Source organism: Nipponia nippon, unplaced genomic scaffold, assembly GCF_047370975.1.
Source record: "Nipponia nippon isolate SJK-2023a ecotype South Korea unplaced genomic scaffold, ASM4737097v1 scaffold_3, whole genome shotgun sequence".
NCBI classification, from domain to species: Eukaryota; Metazoa; Chordata; class Aves; order Pelecaniformes; family Threskiornithidae; genus Nipponia; species Nipponia nippon.
Genome location: NW_028262347.1, coordinates 2,878,569 through 2,905,843, shown reverse-complemented (window position 1 = coordinate 2,905,843; position 27,275 = coordinate 2,878,569). Strand labels below are relative to the sequence as shown.

Below are 27,275 nucleotides of genomic sequence, written 5' to 3'. Positions count from 1 at the left end.
TAATGCTGTTTTATTTCGAACGCTGAGTTCCCCTTCCTTCTGTTGGCAGATGCTGCTGACAGAGTACCTGGATATGAAGAACACTCGCACTGCCTCGGAGCCGTCCACCCAGCTTAGCTACGCCAGCTCTGGGAGAGAATTTGCAGCGTTCTTCGCAAAGAAGAAACCGCAAAGACCTAAAAACCCTTTGTTCAAGTAAGTGCTGGGACGACGTTAAAGCTGTGCCTAAGCTGTCTTTGGTCCGTAAAGCACTGCACAACACTGGCTGCTAATCGCAGTTTCACAGTGTGAGAGGAGTGTAAGTTTTGAGATGGAGGTTTAATGCCCAGAGCTGAAGCCTCGGTAAGATCTCTGTTACGGATTTATCACGGGTTTTTAGAGTGTAGCTCTTTCCAGGGCTCATCTCGGGACTGGGATCCCATTATACAAGCTGCCGCAAAGCATGCAGTGATACATTACGCCTATCTTTGACCACGGTAAATTCAGGACCTGTTAAAGAGAGCGATGAAGGAGGCTGGACAAAGAAAATTGCGATAACTGTATAATTACTAGATAGACTAAGTGGTTAATCCTCTCGCTAACTCCTGTAATTCGGAGTTCAGAGTGAAAAGAATTAAGTGGTTGGGAGGAGAGTGAGGGTGAGAGGGTAGGAGGCCAAGGGAAGGGTTTTGGGGAACAAATTTGATGTGCAAGAATAAGGCATTAGGAACATTTAGGCATTGGAACAGCCTGCCCAGGGCAGTGGGGCAATCACAGTCCCTGGAAGTGTTCAAAAAACGTGTGGATGTGGTGCTTAGGGCCATGGTTTAGAGGTGGACCAGGCAGTTAGGTTAATGGTTGGACTCGATGATCTCAGAGGTCCTTTCCAACCTTAACGATTCTATGATAAGAAGTGAGGAGGAGTTGTTGGTGAGCAGCACTGTTAGGAGAGGAGAGATGGTCTTGTTATTATACCTCGATTCAGGGGAGCTGTGCTGAATTTCCATATCTTCCCGTGACGACATGTGCTGGTCATTCTCTTTGGCCTCTTGAGGATTTTGGGGGATACCAAAATGTGCTGTTTTGGCAGCAGGTGCTCCAAGTTCAAAGATCACAGCTTCCTCAGCTCTGCCAGCATAACCGTGTGTGTGGCTGCTCCCTAACTCCGTACTGCCAAAATATTCTTTTAAATGATTTTTTTACAATGAGGTTGTTCGAAAACGGTTGGTGAGGGAACAAGCAAGTTTCACGGTAGATTCGAGGGAATGGCAGAGCAGAGCAGTGGTGGGGAGGACCAGCAGCTTTAGGCATTGACCTTTTAAACTGTGCTCAGCTGCAGCAGGAGCAGCGTATCTGATGGGTCCTCAGCACCCCGCTGGACTGTGAGCTGCTGCAGGGCTTGGGCTGTCTTTCATTGCCCATCTGAGCGGTGCTTAGCCTTATGAGGCTCTGCTTTCCGGCGTCGGGAGAGTCCAAGGTTAAAAAAATATAGTGGAATATTTGCTGGAGGGGGGGCGATTGGAAGTGAGCTGGTGTTTTCACCCTTTATTTTGCCTGCGATGGGGATCCATGAAGTCTGGATGGTCTTTTTTTTTTTTAATAAAGAACCCCTCATTTGTGGTTGGAGGTGAATCGTTTTGTGGTGGGGAAATAATGCAGGAACTTCAGTAATGGGAAAGGCTGAGAGTAATCGGGTATTTCGGGCAGGTGGGAGGGGAGCGTTTTGTTCTGCATCCTCTTTACAGATTGTTTGTTGGGGTTTTTTGGTGTTTGGTTTTTTTTTTCAGCTAAAACTTATTTCGTGATTATCCAGAACTCGCCGTGCTTTGCCCCATGGGCATGTGTATCGGGTGGCTGTATTCTCATGGCACCTAAGGCCCCAGTTAGAACTGGAAGTCTTTGCACTGCCTTCTCTTGCCTCTCACAGGATGAGCTGTCCATGTAATCTAATGTTATTGGAAGGTTAACTGGTGCCTAGAGGATTTCAGAGGTGCCTCCTGCCCCTGTCAACCCATGGTTATTCCCCCCCCCCCCGCCCCTTTTTTTTTTTAAACATTCCCATGGCCGTTTGGGTTGAGAATTACACTCTTTGAATTTACTCTGACTTGCAGATATATATTGGAGCAAAACAGGGCAGCTCACCTTTTCATATTGTGTCTGTTCTTGGGTGTGCTTGGACCGTTTAAGCTTGAGGAATAAGGATGCTCTGTTTCACCTACAGCAGTTTAAGGCTGTATATTCGTTTGTCAGCAGAGAGTGAAGGTGGGTATAATTGTTTAAAGTGAAGGTGCGTAACCTCATAGGAGCAGCATGTCTCTTACCGCTTGTGGTCTTGTCACCAAGTCATTGCTGGCACCGCAGTGACAGCAGCACTTATTGGGATCTCTTATTTGGTTATCTGTCTTCTGTCAGCTGTCACTGTATCTATGGAAATCTCCGTTGAAATGGAATTTCTCAGTCCGCTGAGGGATGTACATGTTTGATGGAGTGTTATTCTTATCTCCTCTCCCATCTTCAGCGCTTTTCATGCCAGGCTGCAAGGCTCTTTTTCTTGCCTTTCCATTAGCTCTGTCCAAATCAGAGGAGCCTTCCACTTGTCATCAGAATATCTGCATTTAATTCCTCACTTCAGAAGTCTCTTAGGGCAGGGCTCCACCTCTCATTTTACTCATGGACGGATGCAGGTGTTTGTGCCGCATCCTGTGATAGCTTGCTGTAAGCTAATTTTGTAAATACTAAGTACTTTTGCTAGTTGTGTGTTCTAGCAATAGTGGGAAGAATGAGGACTCCTGAGTTGTGTCCTGCTCTCTGGAAATCAGTAGATAGCATTTGGAAGAGACTTTGAATCATTGTTTCCCTATCTTTAAAATAAGTGTAATTTAAAAAAAAAAATAGAGAAAAAAAGACACAATGTATTTAGTTCCTTAATGTTGGCTTAGAAAAGAAAACTTCAGATGAGAGGTACTTTGGGAATTCAGATAGTTCGTGCCATCATAAACCTGGCTTTCTTCTCCTCCAAAAGGTAGCCAAGAGCAACGTTCAGGTTGCCATCTCCCTACAGATGAGATTTGCAAGGTGGAAATTGGGCATTGGGGGGAAAGGAGGGAATTGTACAAGCAGATGTTGAACGCCCAATACATTAGCCTCAGGCTTGGCTGTAATTATGTGTAATTCTATGTAAAACAAAAATATTTCGAAAGATTTGCTGTGGGAGGATCAGCATGGGGAAAGGAGTTACAGGAGTCGAGGAGTTAAGTGTAAGTAGGAACTGGATGGCTGTGGGAGAGAAGTGAATGTGATGGGATCCCGCAGCAAAAGCCAGTGCAGGGCTCTGAGGAATAACCTGAGTCGCTGTCTCAAGGAAGAGACTGAGGTTTATTGCTGAGTTTGCCTTGACCTGAAGCTTCTGGTTTTGATGCCTGGAGAAGACCTCTGGGCCATGGTGATAATGTTATGCTTAATATCTCAGTAGGGGCAAAAGGGAGCACATCATAAATACGGAGCCAAGAATTTACTGTTCATTTAATTAAAGTCTTAAGTGTTTGTTGTATTTTGATAGATTGTTATTAGTTCAGTTGCAATAATACTAACACTCACAGTCCAAATTAAAGTAGAAAAGCCTCATTAATAGTAATAACCTTAACACTGTTGCACAAGAAAGCTTGTAAATGCTTGCCCCTTTTCTCTGGTGTGATACTCGTGTTTCCAGTGTCCCTCTGGGCAGCACGAAGGCTGATTCAGTCTTCCTTAGCAGAAGGATTGGGGAGGGGGCAAGGGGTGTTACAGCAAATCATCAGCGTCTTGAGGTCTTCACCTTGAGGAGTTTGATGTTCGTGAAAGATGCCTTCCCTCTAAGTCTTAGAATTGTAGAATCATAGAATCATTTAGGTTGGAAAAGACCCTTAAGATCATCAAGTCCAACCGTTAACCCAGCACTGCCAAGCCCACCACTAAACCATGTCCCTCAGCACCACATCTCCCCGGCTTTTAAATCCCTCCAGGGATGGGGACTCAGCCCCTGCCCTGGGCAGCCTGGGCCAGGGCCTGACAGCCCTTTCGGTGAAGAAGTTTTTCCTAATACTCAACCCAAACCCCTGCCCTGGCGCAGCTTGAGGCCGTTCCCTCTCGTCCCATTGCTTGTTCCTGGGGAGAAGAGACCGACCCCCCCGGCTCCAGCCTCCTTTCAGGCAGTTGCAGAGAGCGATGAGGGCTCCCCTCAGCCTCCTCTTCTCCAGGCTGAGCCCCCCCAGCTCCCCCAGCCGCTCCTCCCCAGCCTTGGGCTTTGGCTATTTGATGAAGATGCTTTGTCCCCACCGCCTCCTCCCTTCTCCCTGGTCCCCAGCACCAGTGGCAGAGCTGCCTAGTGACCAGTCGGGGCACACAAAGGGCTGGTGTTTGCTGGGCAGTGCCTGCCCGGGGCGGCAGCCCTTGGCCATGCCGGGTGTCCCCAGCGCTGAGCTCAGGCAGGTCGGGCACAAGGCCCTTGGCCATGGGACACTTTTGACCACAGAGACACCCAGCTCCAGCCATGGCAAACCCAGAGGCGTCCTGAGTCTCTGCGATGTCATGTCAGTGCCCAGTCTGTGGCCTTTTACTATCAATGGCAAAAATCATATTTATGGGGCTACAGTAGTTGGAAAATATTTCTCTGCCACTTGGATTGGTCCTTGTGGAGTATTAGAGCCATACGATAAATACCTAGTAATTTATTGCTCCCTAGTTTCCAGGAGAATGTTAGTTTTCTATTTTTATAGAGAGCTCAGGTAGCAATTTAGATGGTGCTAGCCTATGGCTTTGTTTGGGATTTTACCAGTTTTTGGGGCCATTCCTACCTAAATGTCTGGGTGCTCCCAGCTGATAGAGCAGAGGAGCAGCTCTGTGCGTCGTGGGCGGGTCTGTGTCACGGGTGGCTGCTGGTAGACCTGGCTTGATCAGAGGTGGCAGAATGCGGTGCATCGGTGATGGAGTTTTACAGGAAAAATGTGCTTGCTAATTTTGCTCCAGCACACAGGGAAGTCCTTTTTGTTTGGAGCTGACTGGTGCTTACAGCAAGGATGCTTCTGTGGATGGCTAACTGACTGCATTTTTTTTTTTTAATTGCAGGTTTGAGTCCTCATCCCATGCCATTAGCATGAGTGCCTATTTGCGTGAGCAGAGAAGGGAACTGTACAGCAGAAGTGGAGAACTTCAAGGTGGGGAAATAGATAATGTGCTAGTTTGGATAATTCTCTTTTGCAAGAGCTTGAATATCCTGTCCGTGCTACGTCGGGGTATTAATACCCTGTCTAAATCTCTCCAGTTTTTAAGCTCCATTTGTTTATTCTTATTACGTTGTGAAGCAGCAGGGTTTCTCTTTATTCCCTCTGCATTTTCAGCTAGAGGTCGAGGTCTTAAAAGATACTGATAAAGCAGTGGGTGAAATGCAAACAGTCTCACTGTGAGCACTGCGTTTGGATACTTGGAGCTAGCGTCTGCTTCCTTATCTGCAGTTTATTTCCTTACATTGTATGCTGAATGTGATGCTTACCCTGGATTGCTTTGGGAGCTAAGCTCAGCCATCTCATATTTGAAGTTGCGAGTTTCTGTTGTATGGACTAAAGTGACCAATTCTTTGTCTTTTGTATAACACTTGAAGAGTTGCAGAGTGTTTGAAAACGGTGAATTTGAAGAGTTGGACTCCTCTTGCTGGTTTATATTGCTTGTGGCAAGTGCTGTATATACACAGGGAGGTGTTCTCTCCTCCGAGCATGGCGTCATTTCTTGTTTTTTTCTTGAATGGTCTAATTCACAAAGGTGTTGGTTTTGGGAGCAAAATCAGGGAAAGATCTTAAGGCTGTCATGATAATGGATAGCAGGACTAAATTCTTTTGAATCATCTATTCTAGTTTTTTACTAGGCTAAGCATAACAGAAAATAATATATACTCTTCAAGTATTACAGTGATGGTCAAGGGTAGAATTTCTCCTTCAAATCGTACCCATGATAATTTTCAGTTGGCTTTTAATAGAGGATGTTTCGTAATTTACAGGAGAATTTTTGGATGACTTTGTGCTCCCTTCCTCCTTTTATAACTTAGTTGTCCTCAGCGACACGTTAAACCCACAACAGTGTGAAAAGAAGCCTTGAGAAACATACAGTGTTCTTGCGGACAGAATGCTTCAGTTAGGTGACTCTACAAAGATGATTTTAGTATCAATGATTAAGGATATAATGATTCACTTTATGGTGAATATTCAGATGCTTCAGGAGGGACTGTGAAGGAAGAATCTGAGATAAAGATGTACAGAAGTTGGCAGTTGCCCACACCATGAGCTGACAGCATATAGGAATAAAATAAAGTGGAGATACCTGTCTTTTAAATTATGGTATCACCATTTACACACATTTGGAAGGTGTTTAGCTTACAGCTCTTCACCTTTTGAGACTCAGGTTCTCACCTTCAAAATCCGTCCCATGCTCTCGTGCCCAGGATTAACTGGAAGAAGTTACCCAGCTCAGTAGGATGTTGTGAAGTGTAAGCTGTCACATTGTACCATCGTGTTCTTATACCAGCAGGCAGTAGGATTTAAGCAGTTACTTCTCCACAGTTAATACCTTTATGTTACAAACTGCATGGGACAAACGTGGGTTCAAAGCCAAGAATTTTGAAGCTTTTGTGAGCCCTAAGTTTGGAGCAGAGATGGGGCCATCAGGGAGCCTGCAACACTTGCATCAAAAAATTCCAGGTCTCTCTGGGATGAGTCCTGTTACCTTCTGTCATTCCCAGTTGCCTCCACACCCTGACCTAACCAGTTTTCCATGGTGTTTTAAAAACGCAGTAGAGAACATTATTGACTCACTCCACGTCTGTGTCCTCTTCCAGGTACCTTGTGGCTGAGATCTGGGTGTTTTTGTGGCTACTGTTGCTCTTAGGCTGAACTGAAGATTTGTTTTTAAGTAGCTCCTTCCCTGGGTTCAGAACTCGTTACCGATGGGCACAGCCAGATTTCATGAAAGAGTGACTCCTTATTGATATAAGACAAATCTTGAGGCAACATTTGTCATGAGTGGGAGATGGTGAACGTTTTTAAGAGAGGAGGATGCAGAAGAGAGCTGTGCAGACTTCCAGCTGCCGAGCTAGCGCGGGGTTGGAAAGAACAAAGCCTACGAGCTGACAAAGAAGTAAAGGACAAAATATAGGAATTAGTGTGGATAGGGACAAGATTGTATTGCCCTTTCTGGATGAATTGGAAAAGCTTGAACGTGATGCAATAGGTGACAAAAAGTCAATGTAGGGAGTCAATAGGGACAATAGATGAGATGACTTTGCTGAGAAATCTTTGCAGTTTAACCATCAAGAAAAGTTTCCCTTTGAACTTTATGTTAAAAATGTACTGTCCTCTCTTTCTATTATAAGCTGCTGTTCCCTTTTAGGTAGCTCATTCATCTTCCCGAATCCCAGACCACAGCAAGATCTGCATTTTGATTTTTTTTTTTTTTTTTTTTACCCCTTTTAAAGAGAAATACAATTTAATTGTTCAATCAGGTTACTGGAAGGCAGGCATGTGACACTCTTCTGTGAATACCACACAGTTTCTCTTCCTGACAGCCTTATCCACAGGGATGGTTTTTCAGTGGCAGCAGGGGGAGGGTGGCTTGTTAGGAAATCTTTTTCCTGAAAAGATCTTCAAAGAAACATATGCATTAAAAAAAAAATAGAACTTACAAAAGTTTGGCTCATGCCAACTTTTTGAAATAAGAATTTTATTTAAATAGCCTTAAAATGTGTGAAGATCAGAGTGATGCTTTGTCATTAACCTCTTTCATTTGGACTGAAATAGTGCAGTGCATAAGGCACACATTATCCCTCAGTGGGAGAAAGGGACCTGCTGTAAGTGATTTAGAGATGGAAGGATTAAGACTTGTGTCTTATTCCACTGAAATTGGAGGAGGAAGACTTAGGCCGTGTATTTTTCCCTTGAAGTTGGACACGCAAGTTGTTTGACAATTGTCATTAAAAAGGGGGGGGGGAAGCAAGTACATAAATGAAATATCTCCTTCTAGACTAACATAGATGTGGTGCCCCAGGTTGTTGTCGGAAGTACTGTCAGAGGTGGTTTCTTCTGTACAAAACAAGTAATGATCATCATTAAGCTTCTCATTTCTTTTTTTTCCCCAAGAGCACGTCTTGGCCACGTGCTGGCTGGGCAGTTTACATTTTCCTTGTCGGAGCCCTCCTGCCCTTTGTCAGATATGATGTTCTTTTTGTAGACTGTCGTAAACAATGGGGGTATACTTTAAAAACAAGTAAGTTTATTCTATGAGCAACTGAATGACTGAAGCCCCATTCATCTCAGACGTGTCTCCTTTTCTCCCTTAACGCCCTTCCTTCATTAGCCACGCTTCTCACCATCTCTCTAAACTTGCTTCATCCCCCTCGCTTCTGTCTTCGTGGCACCCACCAGTGCCTATGTCCCCAAACCGCACACTAAGCAAAAAGCACTGTGTACAATGGCTGGATCAAGCGAAGTACGTACCGAGCAAGCAGCCCTGGGCCGTGGAAGCAAACACGCTGGTTGCTGCCTGGCTGGTTGGTCCAACAGCATGGAGAGCTAACACGTCCTCGCTGCAGCTCCTCCTTCCGCGGAGGCACACGTTTATCCTGCTTTCGTCTGCGTGGCTGTCTGTTTTCACAAAACCTCTAAGAATTTACTGCTTTTAAGATCTATGCCTCTGCCACGTTTGGCAGAAATTGGCTCGCCCGCTCAGTTGCTGTGGGGATGGGACAGCCAGCTGGACAGACAGAAGATCAGATAACTCTTACTTTCATCAGAAACTAGGCTGAAATGGTGCTGTATTTCACCGCAGAGGTGGTTTCTTGTCACTGACTGGTGGAATGAATCCCATGCGTGCACCTTATTTCATTCCACCGCTGCCTTCAATTACAAATGATTTCGTGGGAATAAAAGAAAAATGTGGTTTCTTGTCGTTGAGGGAGGTCAAGGACTGCAGGAGGGGATGGTAGATGGTAGGAGGGTGTCACTGGGGCTGCACAGTAAGGCAGGAGACGTCTGCAGGGGCCTTGAGGGTGTTTTTTTGTTAAACTGAACGTAACTGGTATCTGGAAAACAGGGTTTCAAGCAAAAATAAAGAGAAAGACCACTACTATGCTGGATAGTATCTGTGCATGTCTGGCTTTCTGATTGCGTATTCTGGTAATGGTTTTTAAAAGCGCTAACCCCAGTTTTCATTTCATCGTACCGAGCATGGTACATACGTGATTTGTGCAGTGTATGTACTTGAAAGGATTAGTTTTTACATGATCCAGCAGCCTTCGCCAGCACAGTTGCCTTGGACAAGTGCCGTGAAGTCTGTCTTGCAGGGGTTTCCACGTCTGCGTTTTGTGCAGCTGGGGCAAAGGGGCAGTGGCAGGAGCTGGGTTCTGGAGATGCCGGGCAATTGGAAAAAAAATATAAAAAATAAATAAATGCAAGCCAACAACAGAAGCGAAAGGAGCCATAACTGAAAATGGAAAGCTCAGTGGAGGATAATCTTTATTTCAGAAGGTGCCGAGTCTGAGCTAGTGCTCTCCCTTACTCGTGACAGCCTCGTGTGCGCCGGATTCAGAAGACCGGGGGTCGGAGAGCTCTGAGGGTACGAGCTGTCTCACCAGCAGCCGTGCATCGTGCTGCTCGCTGTGGGCCGATAATTTCTAGCACGGTATTACTTTGTCAAAGGTGATGTCGGTTATAGGCTCCTTCTAGATACATCGGGTATTGTTGCAGAGTCCTCTGGCCGCAGGGAATTGATGTAGCTGTATATTGTGCTCACGGTAGCCGTGGCCTCCATTTAGTTCATCAGCAGAAATGGGAAAAGCCGTTTTTACACGCTGTGAAAATCTGAACAGCCTCGAGGGTGCTGATCAGCATGGAAAACAGCATCCGGCTTCTCCGTTACCTGTGCGCGAGCAGGCCCCGGTAGTTCACGTCAAGGTCGGCTTTGCTGGTGGTGTGCATCTGGGCCGTTTTTAAGAATGAAATGTTAAGTGCTCCCGAGCAGCTGCTGTTCTCATGGATGTTAATGGACTCCACAGCTGCTCAGCACCTCTTAAAATTTGGGCTTGTTATTTCTTTCACCCTGGAAGCTCAGTGCACTTCAGCATTAATTAAACTTCTCAGCGTCTTTGTAGAGTAGGATTTTATTTGGATTGTAGCTGTGCCAGCTGTGGTATGCAATGTGTCCTCCTGGGAAGGATGGTGGGAGCAGAATTCGAGTCAGAATCCCAGAGCCACCTTTCAGTCTCTTCTTAGGTTGCACTGGTTTGAGTCTGAATATGGTATGGTATTGATGTATATTCATATAAATGGTGGCTTGGGCACACTGGACACAATTCAACACGTACGTTGAATGAGGTGGCTCTGCAGCCCTGGGGCTGCTGCTGTCCCCAGCCGTGTGCGTGCTGCCCTGCCTGGCAGTGCCCCTTGAGGAACCGCTGCCTACGAGTGCTTTTGTGCCATGTAAGAGGATTGAAAATATTCTGGTGTTGTCATTGTGCCTTTGGGTTTTTTCTTTTCATTTGTTTTTGGTTGGTTGGGTTTTTTTTTTTTTTGGAGAAATTGTGTCCTCTCTGATCCTGGGCGTCTTGCAGATGAGCTTGTGCTTCACTGGAAGGTAGGGCAGTGCTTGTTGTACAAGCAAGGCAGAAAAAAGTTAAGTGGCTTCACAGAGAAAGTCCTTAATCGAACAAAGAATGAAATTCATGCCCCAAAGCAGTGTTCCCCCAACTACTGGCCATGTTTTGTGTGCTGAACTGAAACAGCAAAAATTGTGCATTTCTTTATGAAGTTATTTAAGCAGTTTCAGTCCAGAACATCCCTGTGATGCGGTACGCTTCTTTTTACATTTTACAAAATTTGTATAAGTTCCCTTTGCTTCATTTTCCTTAAGGTTTAATTTGTCAGAGGTGATTTTAAATATGCAGGATTCTCGCATAGTTACTTTTCTCTTGGTGGGAGTAGCAGAGCATTATACAAATTTAATTTTTAAACTCCAAAATTAAAATCTAATGCCGGAGTCTCTTGTGGATTCTAAATATGCAACACTCAAATATCTCCAAGTTGGCCAGTAGTTCAGCTATATATATCATGTATAAGATTTCTTTTTTGCCAGCTGCCATGTGCAACATTATCTTTCTTATCTGAATGTCTCTTAATATTGGCCGGGCGTTCACCTCCTGGGTTGCAGTGGGTGTCACTAGAAGTTTGGACCTTGGCTGAATGGCTCAGGCGTAACTGTTGGTGCTCAGAATTACCCAGTTCCTGCAAGTTTAAATGCTCCAGCATGGTCCCAGTCAATCAGTAGGAGGGCTACAAAACTAAAGGTGGATCATGTCCCGCTCTGGCAAAGGATGGGAAATCGGGCTGTGAAACAAAGGTCTGTTGTAATGAGACAATAGATACCGAATATTTTTTTAACTTTATTTCTTATAAGTAGAAAATCTGAGGTTTTCTTTCTTGTTGGCCAGGTGATAAATGGAGAGCCCTGACCATCCCTATGATACAAATTTAAGTTTGGGGAGTGGATTTGGGTTACTCGCCCGTATGCTGTTCATCTATTCTCAGTCCAAGCCTGAAAATTTCTTACCATAAGGTTTTAAGTAATTAAGGAAATCAAAGAGAAACTCTGCTAATTAAGATTTTGCCGCCAAGAAATAGCAGCGGAGGCAAATGGTATCCGATATGACAAGGGCACAATGTAAGGGCAGGTCCAGGGAAAATGCAGTTATTTGTAGGTGCCTTGTTCCATTTGGATTCACCAAAGGGCTGCCGGAGGGAGCCAGCTGTGTTCGCCAGTGACAAAAATGAATCTTGACGTTTTGGATAATGAAAATTCGGTTCAGCACCTTTTAGAGATGTGTATGATAATATGTTGTCAGTCAGAGGCAACGAGGGGTGGGGGGAGAAGCAATATAATTCTTGTCTGGTTAAAGGAGACGTTGTGACAAGTGGACAGTCCCGGTTAAAAATACGCGTTAGAAAAGGATGGGGAATAACCAGTTGAAGAATCAGCAAGTTGGTTATGCTGAGGAGGGGGAGAGGGTTTGATGTTCTGAACCTCCTGTCACGCAGCCGCTTTTGTCTCCCCGCGATGCGCAGCATCACAGTTCGCTTTGAGCTGGGGAGGGGAGGAGAGGGGAGAGAATCGCTTTTTTGTGGTTTGACGGTATTAATGCAATCATCTAGTTCAGACCTTGTAAGCCCACTTATTATTTCCTCTGCGTGTGGTTTTTCTGCTTTAGCGGATTAGCTGCACTGTCTCTTCAAAGGCTATCCAATCAAGAAGGGGTTATTAAAACCGGGGCGCTTTATGACTGAGAATTAATTAGAGCAACATTTTCATGCAAAACATCCAATTTTTTGATTAGCAATGGAGCAGGGCCGCAATTAACACTCTAGGAAGCTTAAATTTCCAGCATTTTGATTCTCAGGAAATGAGATTATCAAACTGGGGTCAGGCACTTGACAGCAAAAGGGGGATTATGTGTAAGAAAATAATTTGTTTCTTGATTTTGCCTCTGAGATTGTTATTAAAGCTCCGGCGAATTCAGAGGGAGGCAAAAAGAGGAGGAAGATACCTAAAAATGGAAGCAGGAGAGACCCTTTGCTCTGCCAGTGCCCTCCTCGCTGTGCAAAGAGCTTTCCCCGTCCGGGCGTTAGTGAGAGCACGCTTTGCATTTGATTTACAGCAACAGGTTTTCCTTGCTTTCGTGGGGTTCCTCCACCTTTTCCGATCGATGTCTTTCGAGAATCCTTCAGTGTTTTTTTTTAAATATTCAAAATATTTGTATCCAGGGGAAGGAGGCAATGCAATCATATCAATAGACAGATTGCTGTCTCGGTTCCTTTAAGCCAGTATGTGGCCCGTGTGTATTTTAAACAAATTTTTTTGATCCATTGCTGGTGTCTGAGGCAGGAGACAGTCTGCAGGGGCCTTGAGGGTTTTTTTGTTAAATTGAATGTAACTGCTGTCTGGAAAACATGGTTTCAAGCAAAAATAAAAAGAAAGACCACTACTATTCTGGATAGCATCTGGGCATGTCTGGCTTTCTGATTGCATATTCTGGTAATGTTTTTTAAAAGCACTAACCCAAGTTTGCATTTCATTGTACTGAGCATGGTACATACGTGATTTGTGCAGTGTATGTACCTGAAAGGATTAGTTCTCACATGATCTAGCGGCCTTCACCAGCCGTCGGGATCTGTGAAAAAGCAGCAGGGCATCTCTGTCGCTTCTAGAGGACACTTCAGGGTTTGGGATGGGGTAATATCTCCCACTTAATCCTTTCCACTTCTCAGGGAGGTGTAAGGTGTTGAAAGTTGGGCTTGGGCTGTGAAATCTCTTCTTTGGCTTGTGTCAGGGACTTTGAGCAGGCTAAGGCGGTACGAGTCATTTTTGATAGCTGGTCAATATTTGTTGAGTGCTGCGAGTTCGGAGAGTGCCAGTTAGCATCTCTGCAAGAGAGCGGGAAGTCAGCCGTCATCCGCCTGCTTTTTAAAAAGATGGCGCAATTCTTTTTATTACTATTTGTTTTTGAGCAAAATTGTTCATGAGAGCAAATACTGTGAAGTTAATTGTTGTTAGCAGCCACGTTGGCCAGGTTCTTGGTCCTGGGTCTTACCTGGCAGTGCCCGCAGCTATTGCATCCTTTTCAGCAGCAGCCGCGTTATTAAGGAAGCTCGCTCTTAGCTTGGACCTTTAATTTATCTTCACAGGTTGGACCTTTTGCAGGCCTGGCAGTGCACCTCAGTTGTGCTTTGCTCCCTGATGTGGCCTTGGCAATGCTCTGCAACCTTCAACCATGGCAATATTTCGGTATTTGGTTTTAGGTCTCTGTTCAGGGCTTCTAAATAAGTCCTCGGTCTTGACTTCAAGCTCCTGTTGCTTTAGCCTTTGGCCCCATACACTGTCCTCCTCACTTCATTGCCCAAGGACCTCTAATACTCTACTACACAGACTGTCAGGTGCCGCGTGGTCCTTTTTTTTTTTTTAATATGAAAAACAAAGATACCAGGGCATCAAGGTGTTGTATCAGTGGAGGAGCTTCTCAAATAAAGACTGAAAATTGAAGATGATGGAATCAGTTATGAGTTCTGTCATAACCTTGGATTATCCATCTTCAGGACTCTCCTAGTGCTAAGCTTCACTCCCCTATTGATATCAGGTAGCACATTGAAAAAAGTACTCATTTTTAAAAATTTACTAAAAAATTTGAGGGCTTTGTGGTGAATTAATAAAGACATTGTGGAATTATCTCATATTATGCAGATTAAAACAGAATAGGTAGGAAATGTTTATGCCTGTGAACTATAATATCCTGTTTTGTATCAATTCCTGGAGTTTTTTTTTTCGGGAGGACTAGGCTTGTGGAGGTGCTGAGCCATCTCAGCTTGATTCAGTGAGATGTTCCAGTCCTGATAGCCATTAAAATAAGTCTGTATGTTTTCATGTGTTTAATTTCTAATTGGGTGTAATTTAACCAAAGTGAACATTAAGTGATCCGAATTCAGGGGTGAATAGAAGGAAGCATCTCTCTGGAATGGGGCTTACCTGAATTGGAGAGTATCTTCTCTCCTTTTTCCCTCTTGTCACCCAAAACACGGTGTTCTGGGGTAGTCTGTGCCAGGCAGCAGCCCGTGCTGTGTCGGTGCGTTAGATGTGTCCCAGGCTGGAAGAGATAAATCATGCTTTGCTTTTCTGAAGGACAGTGGAAACATTTCATCAGTATAGCCAGCAATAAAATAACTATAGCACAGTTGAACAGGTACTCTTCTTGCTGTGATCTGAAATAATACGCTCTTCCTTTCTCTCCGTATGAGGGCGTCACACTCTCCTGGAATTTGTGCTTTTGTGTAAAGTTCAGTAGTAAACCATTTATTTAAAGCTATTCTGTCTTGCTGTTTGGGATCAGGATTCTCTCAGTTTGGTATGAGCAGGTCTGGTTTCCGACAGTCTACTGTGCTTTGAGGAATATTCATTGCTGCACTGGTGGAAGTGGGCTGCAACAACCTGACAGAGTGAAAAAGTGTCCGTAGGTTGTTAAGCGGATGGTACTGCCGTCCCTTCTAAAATTTTAACCACCTGAAGCCAAAATCCTCTTTCTGAGCTCTGGCTTTCCTTAGGACGTTATTTAGTGCAGAGCCATTTCCTTGACTCATTTAAGTAATGATTTTAGGTTGCTCCTGTGTTGGGTTTTTGTTTGCTAGCGGGGCATTCCGGTGCACCCTTGGTACCCCAGGTTCAGATTCCTCCGCTTATCTTCTGTTATTGTTAATGATAATAGTTTACAGCCATTTTAATCAGGGTTTGGCAGTTGCTAAGTGCTAAGCAACACCATAGAGTTAGGCTGTAAAATGAAGAAAAAAATATCCAGTGGGAATGCAGATTAGCTAAATACAATTAACTGGCTCAGAATTCGACCCAGCTAAGGTTGGCCAGTTAATCCTCTTCTTTTGGGACCTTTAGCGACCAGGGGAGCCAAAACTGCAATACATGTCCTTCAAGAGGATACATACTTTTTGAAAGAGATTTATGCTATATATACTTTCTAGAATGATTACTTTACTTTGAAATTGCTGTGATGGCATTGTATATCTTTTTTTTTTTAATCTGGCCTGTTAAATGGTGTAGAGTCCTAAGATGCTCTTAGGTGCTTATGTTTTATGTTGAAATCTTGCTGACATCTGGAATTTTTCGAGGAAGTTCTTATTTCTTTTCGTACTGAAATTTGTCCAGATCCATTTTTTAATGTGGGTCAAATTCCTGTTCCCTTGTCTGTAATTTCTTTGTTTTCACCAACTTAATTAGCAAGACCATAAATACATTGCTGAAACATTGCTTTTATTTCTGCTGTTTGATAGAGTAGCTAATCCTAATTAAAAAAAAAAAAAAAAAAGTAGTCAAACAGAATTGTCTGTGGAGACTGAACTGCCTTCTTGCCTTTTCTGCAAATGTTATACCCTCCGAGCTGAGACGTCTCCAGAAAGCAGTGAGATATCACAGGGTATGGCAAATTACAAACCATACCTTAAGGGTGAGTGCGGAGGCAGGAGCTGTTGCTCTTGCCTTGTCTTGTACCTGTTCAGTGGGTAAAGAAGTGTTTAATCTCTGGCCCTGTCATTCTAATGCCTCTAATCTATATTTAAAGTCCCTTCAAAATGCGAATCCGTTGTTTTTCAAGTAGCATAAAAAATGCACCAGGGACAGCTGTATTAGCATTTGGATTTTCTCCTTTGGCTTTGACGGATAGATATATGCGGGTTTCTTGCACTGAAGAGTTTTTTATCTTGATAATGTTGAAATGAAACTTTACAGTGACAGAGTAGTGAGCAGCTTTAGAAAGCCCTGCTTTCAAGTAGGGTTAAAGCCATTTAGGTGAGCATGAATTAACATTTCCCTTGTCTTGTAAAGGTCACCCTATAATTGAGATTCACCACATTCAGTCCAAAGCCTGGGTTCCAGTCCAAAGCCTGGGTTCGAGGAGACTTCTCTTCGCGAAGAAGGCACAAATTGGCAGCATAATCTCATCAGACGCTTAGGTTATATGGTAATAAATCATTCAATTCGAAGCTAACGAAACTGCCACGGAGCATAAAACACGCCAGATGCTTGAAAGACTTTCGTGGCTTAGAGTTTGAATAACAGTTGGAGGATCTGTAGATGTCTTGAGGTTTTCCTAATAAGGAAGAACTGTTGGGAAGAAAGTAATTCTTACCTAATTAAAGGATTAAAATATTACACATTTGGTTTTATGTTGGCTGCTATTCATTTTGTCCGACATATGAATTGAAGGTGTGGTGTCGCTATCCTAAATATCTGTTCATGTATGATATTTCAGAAATTATTGCAAAAAAAAAAAAAAATGGCAACAGCTTTCGTTGTATCCATTATACCCTGCCTTTTCTAGAGAGATAAATGTGTGTCGAGAAGGTGATTCCCTTCTGTAGAATAAAGATGTAACTTTAATCAATAAAATTATGTGATTTAGAGTTCTGAAGATACAAAGGCTAACAGTTTCTGAAGGGCTCTTTGGGCTAAGTGCATAAATTGTTGTTGAAGTTTTTTTCTTAATATACCATGTATGGTATTAGAATATTTTATTATCAGAAGACAGAAATACGGATATTTTTCAGGTGAGGAGAGTATCATAGAAGAAGGTTTTGCAGCCAATAATAATGTGAGTAAATGGATAGGGAAGAGGGTATTTTTATGGAGGCTGGAGATGGAGAAAGGGAATGACCGTGAAAAGCACCAGGGCTTTGAAGCCTCCTGTCAGTGGGCTTTTAAATCTCTAATCTCCTGGTTTTTTGTTATCGTTTTTGGAGCTTGAATGAAATGATCCATTCAGGAGTGCGTGGCTGCCTGTGTGCATCGCAGCAAACGGTTTGGGATAGCAGGTTGACTGCTGCTTGTACACGTTACAGTGTAAAGACCTGGCACCTATAACTCGTGTAGAAGCGTCCCTGTTCTGCTGTTGATTGACTAAAGATCTGGCCTCTTGGACCCTCCCCATTTCACTTTGTCGTTTGGTCTTTTTCTTTTCATAGCAGCTCCCCAGATCAAGGCCAGTGTCACCTGTAAGGACCTGGCAAGTGCACCAAATGCAAATGAACCTCATTGCTTTTGGATCGGAGTGGTGAAATTCTGCTTTCTGTCTTCCCTGTTGTGCCCATGTTCTTTCAAGTGACTAGAGGGATGAGGTGGTAGCATTTCTGGAGTACAGGAGAGGAGTCTTATTGTTTTAATTCTATTACAAGGTCCATCAGATGAAGAAGTCGTAGAAGGACGCGGTGTGCATGTAGGATACATCTTTAATAGGAGCTCGTTTTGGTTGTTAGTCCTGTTTGACTGACCTCAAAGGTCTGAACTTGGATGCATTCACGGAAGAACCATTCACTGAACAACCTTGTAGTGAGAAAACTATACCTTCCCCTCAAACTGTACCCAAGTGTATCTCTGGCCAGGTAACGGTAGTGTGATGTGCGCAGGCTCCATGGGATGACCCTTGTGGTCAGCTGCGCCAGCTCTTCCTCTGGGACATGTCCTGGGCAAGGTCATTTCCTTACGCAGAAGTGAAGGCTGGACTGTGGGTTCCCAGGCCTTAAAGGTTACTCCTGAACCCTATGAATTTGCTAGTAGCTTTGCCTGCCTTTCACTGGAGTTGTAGATACTTGAGTGATCTGAGCTTGCAAGCTGCTTCTGCAAGGATATGGGGTGGTTGAAGCAGGAAGAAAGGTGCTTCAGAAGGGTTTAAAGTCTGTTCTTTCCATGTTAATTGTCACCAAAAAATAAGGTTTTAGGCAAAATGAGAGACATTTCCTTGCCTCACTTTTCCCTGGAGCATCTGGAGTGTTAGGACTTCTCAGGAGTCCCAGGACTGCTCTCAAGGTGCCTTCTCTTCTGCAGATACTTTCTCTCTCCACTTCCTACCCGGTCTCCTCCTAAAATTATGAGACCCCCCTTTTTGCTTATGACAACTGGTCCCTTTTCATCAGTGGGTTCACAGCTTCAGCAAATGCCTGGTACTGTCACAGGATCCTTGGGTTCTGCTTCTCCGGTGGTGATCAGGGTCAAATCAATTGGCTCGTTTTGGGAGAGCAGTGCACGTGTGAAGCTTTCTTCCCAAGAATTCATCATTTGATTATACACCAAACAAAGACTGGTCACTCTTTATAGTTACTAATATGCCATATTTGTATCTAATTTCATAAAGAAACGGGACAGGGAGGGTAACTAAGCTCCGTGTTCGAAGTGGCATTTGCAGTTCCTCACATGCATGTGCGCACCAGGCTCTGAATTTAAATTCGTGCTCTGTATATAGGTTTCCCAAATTTTCATGCTTCCATTGCCAGTCTCTTGAGCCATGCAGTCACCACAATGGCAGAGATGTTGTTGAAATCAGATTTTTCTATGTGTTTTCTCCATATAAAACTTATGCAGCTGCTCGGAGCGGGTTGTTCCAAGTTTGCTGGAGAGACCCAGACTGATTCTTTTTCCTCTAAATATTGGGTACAGCAAATACTCGCTGAAGATCTCATTAGTGTTTTCATATTTCATTGTAATTACTTAATAGTATAATAGCAAAGACTTGATGCTCAGTAGCTGGATTCTTTTACATAATATCAAAAATATTCTAAGTGATTGGGGGCTTGGAGTGCATCTGTGCGCCTCTTTGGGAATTTTAATTGCACTGATCATGTGGTTGTGTTTGACTTAATTGTCATCAGTAGTTATTGGATGAGATCCCTTGCATAAGCACTGTATTCACTGTACCTCAATGGCATCTAGAAATGTGTGAACAAATGTAACAAATGGCACTTTCTTTGTCTGCTTAATGAATATGTAAGTGATTTCAAATGGCCTCTTCCCTAGACTCTAACTATGTATTTCTTTCATAATGGGAGATACGTTGATATTATGTGGAAAAGCTATAATTCCAGTAATAATTGGTTTATAGTGCGCTCAGTGCTTTTCCCTCGGCAAGGTACGATGCCAACTTGGCATGACCCCAGGTTAAATAAGGAAGAAGCACGTGCCCAGTGTGTGGTTATACGATATCGTGATGCTTGGGGTCAGTCGCCAGCCATGGGAAATATGCGCTAGTGCCTTTTTAGCGGCTGGGGAAATGTGAGGATTTTACCTATAGTTGGCTGCAAGTTATTTGCACCAAATATTTGGTGAAATCTAAAGTCTATAATAGTTTAGGGGCCACGATGTTAAATAGCTTTTTGCGGTGTGTGTACCCAGAAGGGCGTTACTACATTTTAAAGATAATTACTATGCAAAAAGCAATCAAAACCCACTTCATCTGGAAATGTCCCTATTTTTCATGTGTGTTCAGTATTTCACCCCAACAGGACCAGGCAGTTTCTCGGTGACCTTGCAGAATCCTAAAATAGAGAAGTATTTGAGTTAGCATTGGAAGCATTTGTAAAATCCACACTGCTAAAATACTGGGTAAATGGGGAATTTTACAGCTGGAAAAAGGAGTATGCAAGATAGAATTAGAAAAGACGGTGCACAGTCTTGTAATCTAAATGTCCCAGCCAAGAAACGTGCTGTGCCCTTGGGTCATTCGGGTGTCCCTTCCTTGGGCACGTGGTCATGTTAACACGGTAAAACTGGACATAGCATCTGTGGAAAGTGCCTCTTCTGAAACGTCTTCCAGGAGGCTTTAGGTGTGCAGAAATTGTGCTTATAATAGAGCGTGTCTTGAGAAACCTAATCAGGAGCCTCTGTATTGAATATGAAATTGTGCCTGAAGCTTGGGTTTGATGTCTGTGTTCTTAATATTAAAGTACCTAAAGCAGGCTTTTTTGGAGGATCAGGGTTTATATGCCAAAGAGAAATTTCTTAATTGTGAGAGTTATCGGTAGTGAGGAGAGAGGGGAAGAGGGGGGAAGAATCCTCCGACACCTAAATGAGCCTGCAACGTAAAGCCATTGCACGTCGTATAGGAAGCAGCCTTCTGTCACCGGAATGACAGGCTGTATCATTCCCCGCGTTGTTTCTTTATTTTTCATCTCATGAATTAATTTGTAAGTGAAGCATTGTGGTACAGAAAGCAAAGATTAAATGATTCACCAACAGTGACTTCTTCTATTATTTCCCTCTCTGATTTAGATCAACCATTAGACGGTTCTAAGTGCAACCTTCACCTCAGAAACTGGATGCCAATGTATTTCTTGCAACCTTTTGCTTTCTAATTAGTTCCCTGGAAGAGAAGCACTTGGGACGCTATTAGCGGTAATAGCTGGCGCGTGTGTACGTAAAGAAGAGACGATGTATTGCAAGATATGTTTCCACGTAAATATCTGAGGATTCTGGTGGTGTTAATACACGTCTGTTATCCCTAATTGATGAGTTTGGTGCTGTGTTGGGTATTTCACGTATCTGGGGGGAAAAAAAGCTCGACAAAAGGCCGTTCCTTACTTTGTCAGCTTACTTGATGACTGCAGGAAGTCAAGTGTTTGTTTGGAGGTGCGATAAGGTGGTGCGCTGTGTCTGAATACCCAGTTGCATTACTCTTACACCACAGATGTCAGGCTATAATTTTTAGTTTCAATAGACCAGTTGGGCATTATTACATTAACCATACCAGATTGAGCACTTATCTCTACTGTTATATTGTGTCTGTAATTATATAGTGCCTTACTACCGGTATATTCTCTTAGAGCCTGTTTGGAATATAGAATAGTGTATTAAAGATAAAAGCCAGGGGTGTTTTTTACTGCAAATATTTATAGCTTTTTTCCCCTCTTGTTGTTTAGGAACCCATTTCATTTATAAAAGTTTATATAATTGCTTTAGGGCTTATCTTGGTTTGTGTTATAGCTAAATGCTCTATATTCTTTCTTATTAATAATCATCGATTCCTTGATCCTTTTCCGGAGCCTACGTTTTTCATCCAGAAATAATGACCGGTTCGTACATTTGCGTGTCTGAACTATTCAGCTTCAGACCAAGGGCTTTGTGTTTGCGGTGACACGTGGAGTTTGGGGCAGGGGTAGCCGGAGATCCTGGGCTATGTGTAAATGGTGCTGTGCCATCCGGGCACCTTAATTTCATTTAGTATCCTGCAGGTAGGAATCATTTGTCTAACTAAAGGCTTTATTTTTAAGACCATTTTTGTAACTAGAGGATCCAATTTAGGAATTTAACAAAAAGTCACCCACTGTAGCTTGGCCTTTACCTTTGTATGACAAAAGGCGCTTATCCTATTTCAGGTGCTACAACTACAAAGAAAAAAGGGGAGAATAATTTTATTTTCTCCTGTTGAGTGGGGATAGAGATCTGAAATACAGAGATACATCTGCTTGAGGCAGGAAAAAAAATACAGCATGTCTTGTCTGGGAGGTAGAAGAGCAGATGCCCTATTCCCAGTCAAAAGGTGCTGCAAAAAGTAGACAGAGGATCGCCAGATCTCTGAATTGCGTCGTCCTCTGCCACTGTTTTTACTCCTTTGGAAAACTAAAGTCCTTGCACAGAAAACTTGGTGTGATGTTGAAAAATGATTTTAAGTAGTCTGAACATCTAAGATGCGTTGCAGAGTAGGTAATATCTGCTAATATATATAATTGTAGCATAGTTGGTGATTGACGGTTTGTTTGTTTAAAATTTTATGTGCTGTCCTGGATAGAGTTGGGTCTCGATATGCAGCAAGGCATTAAAGTGAAGGACTTTGTAACGTTTAGAGACAATCTTGCCCCGTCTGCTCAAGGAGATTGAAGCAGTTGGGGAGTGTGGTAGGTACAATCTTCAACATCTTTCCCAAGGTACTATTTCTGATACCTCTTCTTTTACTTTGTCACAGAGTTTATACACACTCTCCTCAGGCAGAAGTGATAAAAAAAAAAGTTAGTTTGAATATTATGTTCTTGTGGTTTAATACCGTATCTTCCATTCCCGTTACTAGTCTTGGCACTCATGTAGGAACTCTTCCTTTACATCCAGTTTCCGTGTTCCTGTTCTTTAGAACAAACTCTCATAAATATGTGCTACTTAGGCCTGGTTGCTACACCAGCTCTTCTAGTACAGAGTTATTTACTTGTTGTTTATCCTGCAAGTCTTTTTCTTCCTCTTATGTGTTTCCACTAAACGATGCTCTCCTTGAAGTACCTCTAAGACGTGTGCTGTTCCCATGATGTGCTGCCTTTTACACAAACATATCTATTTTGGACCCTTTTTGATATAGTAATGGTTACCTACTTTAATGCAAAGCTTTATAAAACATGGTTAGAAGAGTATAGAAAACACTGCTTTTACACGGTCCTGAAAAGCCTAGGAAATGGTAAGAGAACTGCTATTTATTTTGTATTTCACACAGAGTCTGGATTAACTGACACATTTAAAAAGAAAAAAATCACAGCAAGAAGTTGCTGTCAGACTGCCGCGTGGACTCGGTCGAGCCTCGGGCTTGCATGGAAGTGAAAACTGCACGTGGCCAGGTGGGAACACATCATCGTTAGTTATTTCGTACACATCATCTTCAGTGACGTGGTGCTGTCGTGAGAAGGGCTGTGCGGTACCGTGCTCCCTTAGCCGTGCCACTGAGATATGCTTTAATATATGTAAGGCTTTTAGCTCACTCCTTCTCAGCCCTTTCTTGCTAACAGTGCCCCAGTGCTGCATTTCAGGATTTGAAGTGGCTGCTTGTGATGGCCATGGGTAACATCATAGCGAGGCAATTAGTAACTTCAGTGGACTTGGTCTGGCTATTGAATAATCAGCTTTCAGAGTGCCAGCTCGGCCCTGCCAGAGGACCGGGTGAAAGAAGTATTGAGGAGCCCACGTTTAAGATTTGTGTGACATGTTATGGATACAGCCTGGGTATGATCTTGATGTGATTTTAGAAATTTTAGGATACCCTGGTGCAGATGTGGCTCTCTGTCTCCTAAGTAGAGAAGCAGAAGTGCAAAGCTGGAAAAACCTTAATTACACACCTTGCTTTGTTAAATATTTAGATTAGCTAGAGGTATTCTGAGAGGAGTCCTCTAGTAGAGGCCCAGAGAATAGAGAAGTTGGAGATTTTAGTTGAAAATTTCTTTTAGGTTTTGCATTCCCTGATTGTGTGCTATAATATCACAATCCCTGTCAACTTAAGAGATACTAAAGTTTAGTTAGTCGAATTTATCCAGGAGACACTTGGTTTACTGCCTTTTCATTACTAGAAAACTGTACCAGGCTTTCTTTGTTAGCTGGTTTAGTAAGACGAAGCTGATCTCTGAGGGCTACACAGAAGCAGCTTTAGGTCTGTTGGGGGTACAACCATAGATACCTTATTTGCAGTACAGAAAATGCTTCATTTTTTTCTTTTTTCAGTCCTTTTTCCTCTTACTGGCTGTTGGAGCTTCTGAATTAGTCTAAAACAAGCATAAACCATGTCTTACGCACCGAGAAGAGTCATTAAAACTAAGTAATGCCATACAATTGAATTAAATGTGGGGAAAGAAGATTGAAACCTCTTTCTCTCCATTTTAATAGGAAGTTGATGCAAATGGCAGTGGATAAGCAAATTATAATACATTTTGATGAAAAAGTAGCGAGTTGGAGTGATAGGTTGGATTGTCTGTATAGGAAGTTAATGACGCAGTTATGAAGCAGAACGAGGGGATGGATGCGGTGGATGTAATACCAGGGAAATTAAGCAGGTTAATTCCAGGCCTTGATGCAAGACTCCATTACTCTGCACCCTGAGTGCAGATTATTACGGTTATCTAATGTGTTTAACCCACTTAATGCTTTCTGATCGTGCTTATGCAGAAAATGAAAGGATGGAAGTGTTTTAACTTCACTTTTTCCCCTTTCTTCTTAGAAACTTGGAAGTTTTTTAATTGGAAAATAGCCATATACAGTGCACTCAGTGTCCAGTGGCTGGTGTTCCCGTGGAGAGCACAGCTGGGATTTAATCTGAAAGATTTACCTAGAGGAATTTGCTATGTTTGACTTCCAAACTGTTTTCCAGCATCGTCTTGCTCATTGTCTTTGTTACTAAACTTTTCTTTTATTTTCCTTTTTTATTTTTCTAACTAGCCAAGTTTGCAGGAACATGCATAAGCATACTATAAAGTCAGTGGAGAGACTTCTGGTTCGCCTCGTAGGTGTTAGTCCTCCCTACCCGCCCTCCTCGCTCAGTTGCAGCTGGATAACATCCAGTCTTCTGCAGCCTGCGATGTGACTGTGAGTAAGGGAATGAGGCTGTGTTGATCCTGCTTGAACCTTCAATTAGTTGCTGGCATAGTTTATTCAGCTGCGGGCTCTGCTCTTGATACTGAAGCTATGCTATAATTTTCTGGGATGACTTTGTACGAACAGAATTTTTTGACGGTTGTCATCCCGGTGCCGCTGGGGAAACAAGCAGGAGCAATCCTGTTAACCAAAGCCCTGGAAGCCCCTTGCTTTCTGCTGACGCTGTCAGCGATACCTGCACAGCACCGTGGCTTTGCCAGGTAAAACAGATTGGGAGTTACTAGGGGGTTGTGATGGTGTTCAGAAGGAGTAGAAATAGTCTCATTTTCTCTTAGTTGTACTGGTTCAGCATGGCTGTGACAAAAGCAGTGACGGTACGTCTGTATTCGTAGGCAACATCAACAGGAATCAGAATTTACCAAAGACCAGGACTGTTAAAGCTTTGCCAAGTTTTGCATAAGCACTTCTCAGTGTAGGCCTTGATATTGAAAATATTTTTTGCATTTCAAGCACCATCAGTCATATCACATGGAGAGACAGCGTGCCGGAAAACAACCAGTTCCTCTGGAGATTTGGGCAAATGAGACATCATCTTCTCATAATCTGTTTTCCTTAGCTTATTTAGGAAGTTGACAGGACTAAATGCCTGTCCGTTTCTGTGTTTTAAAAGACGCTTCTGTTATTTGTAACCTTAAGTAGCCTTAATGTTAACCTTCTATTAAGTTGCCTATTCATTTTAATTGTTTTCAAATTTTCACGTGTTTTCGCACGTGACGAGATACTGGTTTGCTTTTTCCCCTCACTTGTGTCGCTAGCAAGATGCATTTCTGAATGTTCCTAAGAGCGTCACCTTGGTGGTTACAGCTATCTGTAACATAAAGAAATAGCGCTCACAGACGCTGTTTGTAATTTCTCCATTTTCTGAATATTGATGTGGACATTTTATTCATTAATTTCTTGGTGCTGTTCCTTTTATTATGCAGTACCTCTTGGGGTGAACAAAAATAGGGTAAGTGGATCTAGATCTATTGGTTTTAGGCCACTGATTGAAGACTGGTTCAAGAGTCATTGATAACTTCAAAGCAAACTTGGGCCACAGTTGGACAGGACTTCAGTGAACCTGTAATCTTTGTATACTCAAATCGTAGTGTGAACAAATAAAAACATAACTAGCACTGAATGCAGGCAGAAAACATTAGTTCCAGAAAGGCTTTCTTTTTCCTTTCATGCAAGTTAAATAAGCAGATGGGAATAAATTGTAGTAACACAATTACGGTGCCATACAGACTAGACCTTTTTTAATGACTGCCTGCAAAGATGTTCCCTTTGAAATTCAGAGTATAAATACCTATTTTAATAACAAGACAAGCTGCTGGGTGTCAAGGATTAAATATACCAAATAGTAATGTTTCTTTTAACTGGATGTAGAGCCGTATTTTTTTCCCCTTACTCTGATGTCAGGTGGAGAAACGTCGTTTTGACAAAGGCCCTTGTCTAGAACACGGGTTGTGGTTTTGGGGGTAGGGGGATGGGACACAGCCTCTCGGATGTTTAATTTAGTCCCTTGTGTTTTCAATTCACCTGATGCCAACAAGAAGCAGTGCTGGAGCCACGTGCTCCCATTATCACCACTTAGCCCCAGTTAGCTGCTTGGCTGGGTGGCTTGTACCGTCACTGTCGTCGGGAGAGCAGCCAGGAAAGTTGGTCTCTTGAGGATGATCAACAGAACAGATGGACGGACACGGGAGAAATGTAAAGCGATACAACAGATAGCATATTGAGAGCAAAGGAAAATGTCTTCAAAGAACATCGTGCATTAGGACAAAATGCAACTTTCCATTAATAGTTATTCTGGCACAGAGAGATTTTCTGTCACCTTTTTTTTTTTCCTTTCCTTTTTTGATCAGCCGGTCCCTGGTTGAGAACTTCTTTCCAAGGCTTTGAAATCATCACTTAGAGAAAGGGAACGAGTCCTGAAAATTTGGATGCATACTTTTTGTCTTTTTTTCTTTTTTAACAGTGGAACTTGACTTTCAAAGTCACTTAACTGGCCTATTTTACTTTAAAATACTTCCATTTTTCCTCAGTGTATCAGAAATGTCACCAAACACCTCTTATGCTGCGATGTTTGTGTTTGGGTTAGGCTGAGCCCTCAGTTGCTGTAGAAATGAGGGGAAAATAGCTTTCCTCCAGTTACGGTGCCTCATCTTTTAAGAAATACAGGTACAGTCTCTGAATTTCCCTGAGTGAATTCACCGAGCGGTAAAGGAAAAGTAGAGTTGAATAATTTTCACCTGAATTTCTAATGTATATACATCAGTTCAAATACATAAGACTGAGGATTATAGAGGGAAACAGGGTATACGCTCCTAAGATACTGAAGGGAGGTATCTTCTTAAGGGATATACAGGATACAGCTTTGAGGTTTTGAGTTGACTGAATGGTGTGTGATGCTTTCACTGACAAATCTACTGCTCATCACCAACATGGAAACACTGGCTTAAAGCAAAGGTCCGTAATTCTGTCTTTAGCAGTGGTCAGCAGAAATACCCTGCCTTGGCTCTTGGTAGGAA

General features: G+C 43.0%; 1 protein-coding gene across 1 annotated transcript in view; it reads left to right on the top strand.

Moving 5' to 3' along the window:
• Positions 1–27,275, top strand: part of EXOC4 (exocyst complex component 4) — a 410,988-nt gene that overhangs the window by 109,173 nt on the left and 274,540 nt on the right. Inside the window, exons 8-9 of the mRNA XM_009462605.2 lie at positions 50–195; positions 5,083–5,171. Of these exons, the coding sequence (XP_009460880.1) occupies positions 50–195; positions 5,083–5,171 (235 nt within the window). The remainder of the gene's footprint in view (positions 1–49; positions 196–5,082; positions 5,172–27,275) is intronic.